At 36.4% G+C, this 2,131-nt stretch overlaps 1 protein-coding gene across 1 annotated transcript in view; it reads right to left on the bottom strand.

Moving 5' to 3' along the window:
- The window catches only part of dnah5 (dynein, axonemal, heavy chain 5), a gene marked incomplete at its 5' end in the record, with an annotated part of 62,439 nt that overhangs the window by 25,450 nt on the left and 34,858 nt on the right, over positions 1 to 2,131 (bottom strand). The window contains 2 exon segments of the mRNA XM_014003420.1: positions 58 to 179; positions 1,064 to 1,254. Coding sequence (XP_013858874.1) covers positions 58 to 179; positions 1,064 to 1,254 — 313 coding nt within the window.

Below are 2,131 nucleotides of genomic sequence, written 5' to 3'. Positions count from 1 at the left end.
GTGTGTGTGTGTGTGTGTGTGTGTGTGTGTGTGTGTGTTCATGTGAGGTTGAGGTACCTGATCTAGTATATCAGAGAACTGCCACAACTTGCTTAGCTCTACAAGGTTGAGCCAGGTCATATCCAGGATCCACTTGGCTGGTTTTTGGGGACACGCTTTTAGGTCCAGAGATGCACCTCCTGGGCAATTCAAGCACACACACACATAAACAAACACCTGTGGTGTAGTTGGCAGAGCTGTTGCCTCTCAGCAAGATAGTTGCCAGACCAAATCTCAGCCTGGGATCTTTCGGGGTGGAGTCTACATTCTCTCTTCATGCATGTGGGGGTTTTCTGAGATTTCCTCTCACAGATCAAAAACACACGTTAGATTCAGTGGTATCTAAATTGTCCCTAGGTGTGAGTGTTTGAATGGTTTTATCTCAATGACCCTGCGTTTCTCTTGCAGCCTGTCCTGGGTGTACCCAGCCTCTCACACAGTGAATGCTCGACATGGGCACCAACAACCCAGAGAGGAAGAAGTAGTTAAAGATGGATGATGTTAACATACTTATATAATCAAATATTTTTCCCCATAAAATAAAAATGTTGATGGGCAAAAATAGAAATAAAAACTGTTTCAGACAGAAATCATTAGTGTAGTGTTAAGCAGGTCGAAGGTGACAGATGGTGAAGCTGCATGTAGCTGACAGTCTGTTCTGCCTTTGCTTGTTGCCACTGTTGACTTTAATTCCTGCAGTGAGGAGCATAACATATCTGTGATTTTTTTTTCTGAACTGCTACTGTGCCAACATGTTCAAAATGTGTGTAAAACCAGAATTCACTTGTTGGAAATCTGCTAACAGAGAAGTTAATGATGCAGAAAAAATGCATAATATTATAAAGTTAATTATTGTTCCTTGTAAGAGGATGTTAATTGTTTCTTGCTGTTTTCTAAGGCTGATATTGTAACAACATTCAGTTCAGTGAAGATTATGTGAAGTGGAGATATTAAAAAAAGAAAAWAAATCTACCTAATTTAAACAACATAACATTAGATAATTAGACATTATTTTGTGTCATACCTTTAATGAGAGTGTGGAATTCCTCGTGTTTGACATTGTTGCTCTGCATGTCGATCTTCAGCGTCAGCAGCAAAGTGAAGAGAAACTTGTGCTCTTCGTACAGACCCCGTGCAGTATACTTATACACCTCAAAGGTCATGAACTCTATGATGCTGGCGATCCGTTTGCTTGTGATGGGGTTTTTAGAAGATCTGTTCAGATAGATCATGAAGACATGACATCATTAGAGTTTGGTCAATTTTCAGCTCCTGGAATGGTGTCATGACATTGTAATTCAAACACAGTGAGTCATGTCCATTTCCAAAGTCAAATTGAAACTAGAGATCCAAGTTTGGTAGAGGCTTAAGATTTTGTGACAGTATTTTATAGATTACTTCTGGCTGGCAAGTGAAATCATAGACTTTATGCATAAAAATGAATTAAACAGAGCTGATTCTAAAAGGATCATAAAATCCCAATTTTGGTGTTAAATATGTAATTTAAACAGTGAGTGTGTGGTCTGTACCTTTTACTGTAATGAGATAAAATTATCCAACAGTGCCTTTAATTGTCTTCATGAAATATTGTGTTTAACACATTTAAAGCAAAAAATCTGTTGGCTTTGTGACAAAATCTAATTGTTAATATAGAATTATTAGAACCCTCCAGACAGTGCAAATTTTTTGTTTTGTTTATCATTATAAAGTTTTAGTGAAGAAGCATGTMGTTTCATTAATATCTCCAAGACTTCACTCTGCCATTACATATCACTGTTTAGTAGTTCTATTACCCTGCAAGCTGCAAAAAGGGATGAATAACAATGTAAACGACATAATAAACTCTAACAAACAAAACATTCTCCTTCAATTAGCCATTATGAATCAATGCTCCTGTTTGTTGTAAAAAGTTACAATAAACTGCCTTTCATACATTCTGGGAGGTTTGTATGGAGGACCAAACCTATCWTTATTGGAAATAAATGTATAAATATATAACTGGCGTATTAAAATAAATTATAGGGTCAAAAAGAAGTTTGACAAATAAATTATTGTGCCATTAAATCAATTACATCAATTATTTAGATATAAA

Source organism: Austrofundulus limnaeus, unplaced genomic scaffold (genome assembly GCF_001266775.1).
Source record: "Austrofundulus limnaeus strain Quisiro unplaced genomic scaffold, Austrofundulus_limnaeus-1.0 Scaffold18, whole genome shotgun sequence".
Taxonomy (NCBI): Eukaryota; Metazoa; Chordata; class Actinopteri; order Cyprinodontiformes; family Rivulidae; genus Austrofundulus; species Austrofundulus limnaeus.
This window is presented reverse-complemented; position numbering and strand designations above follow the sequence as displayed.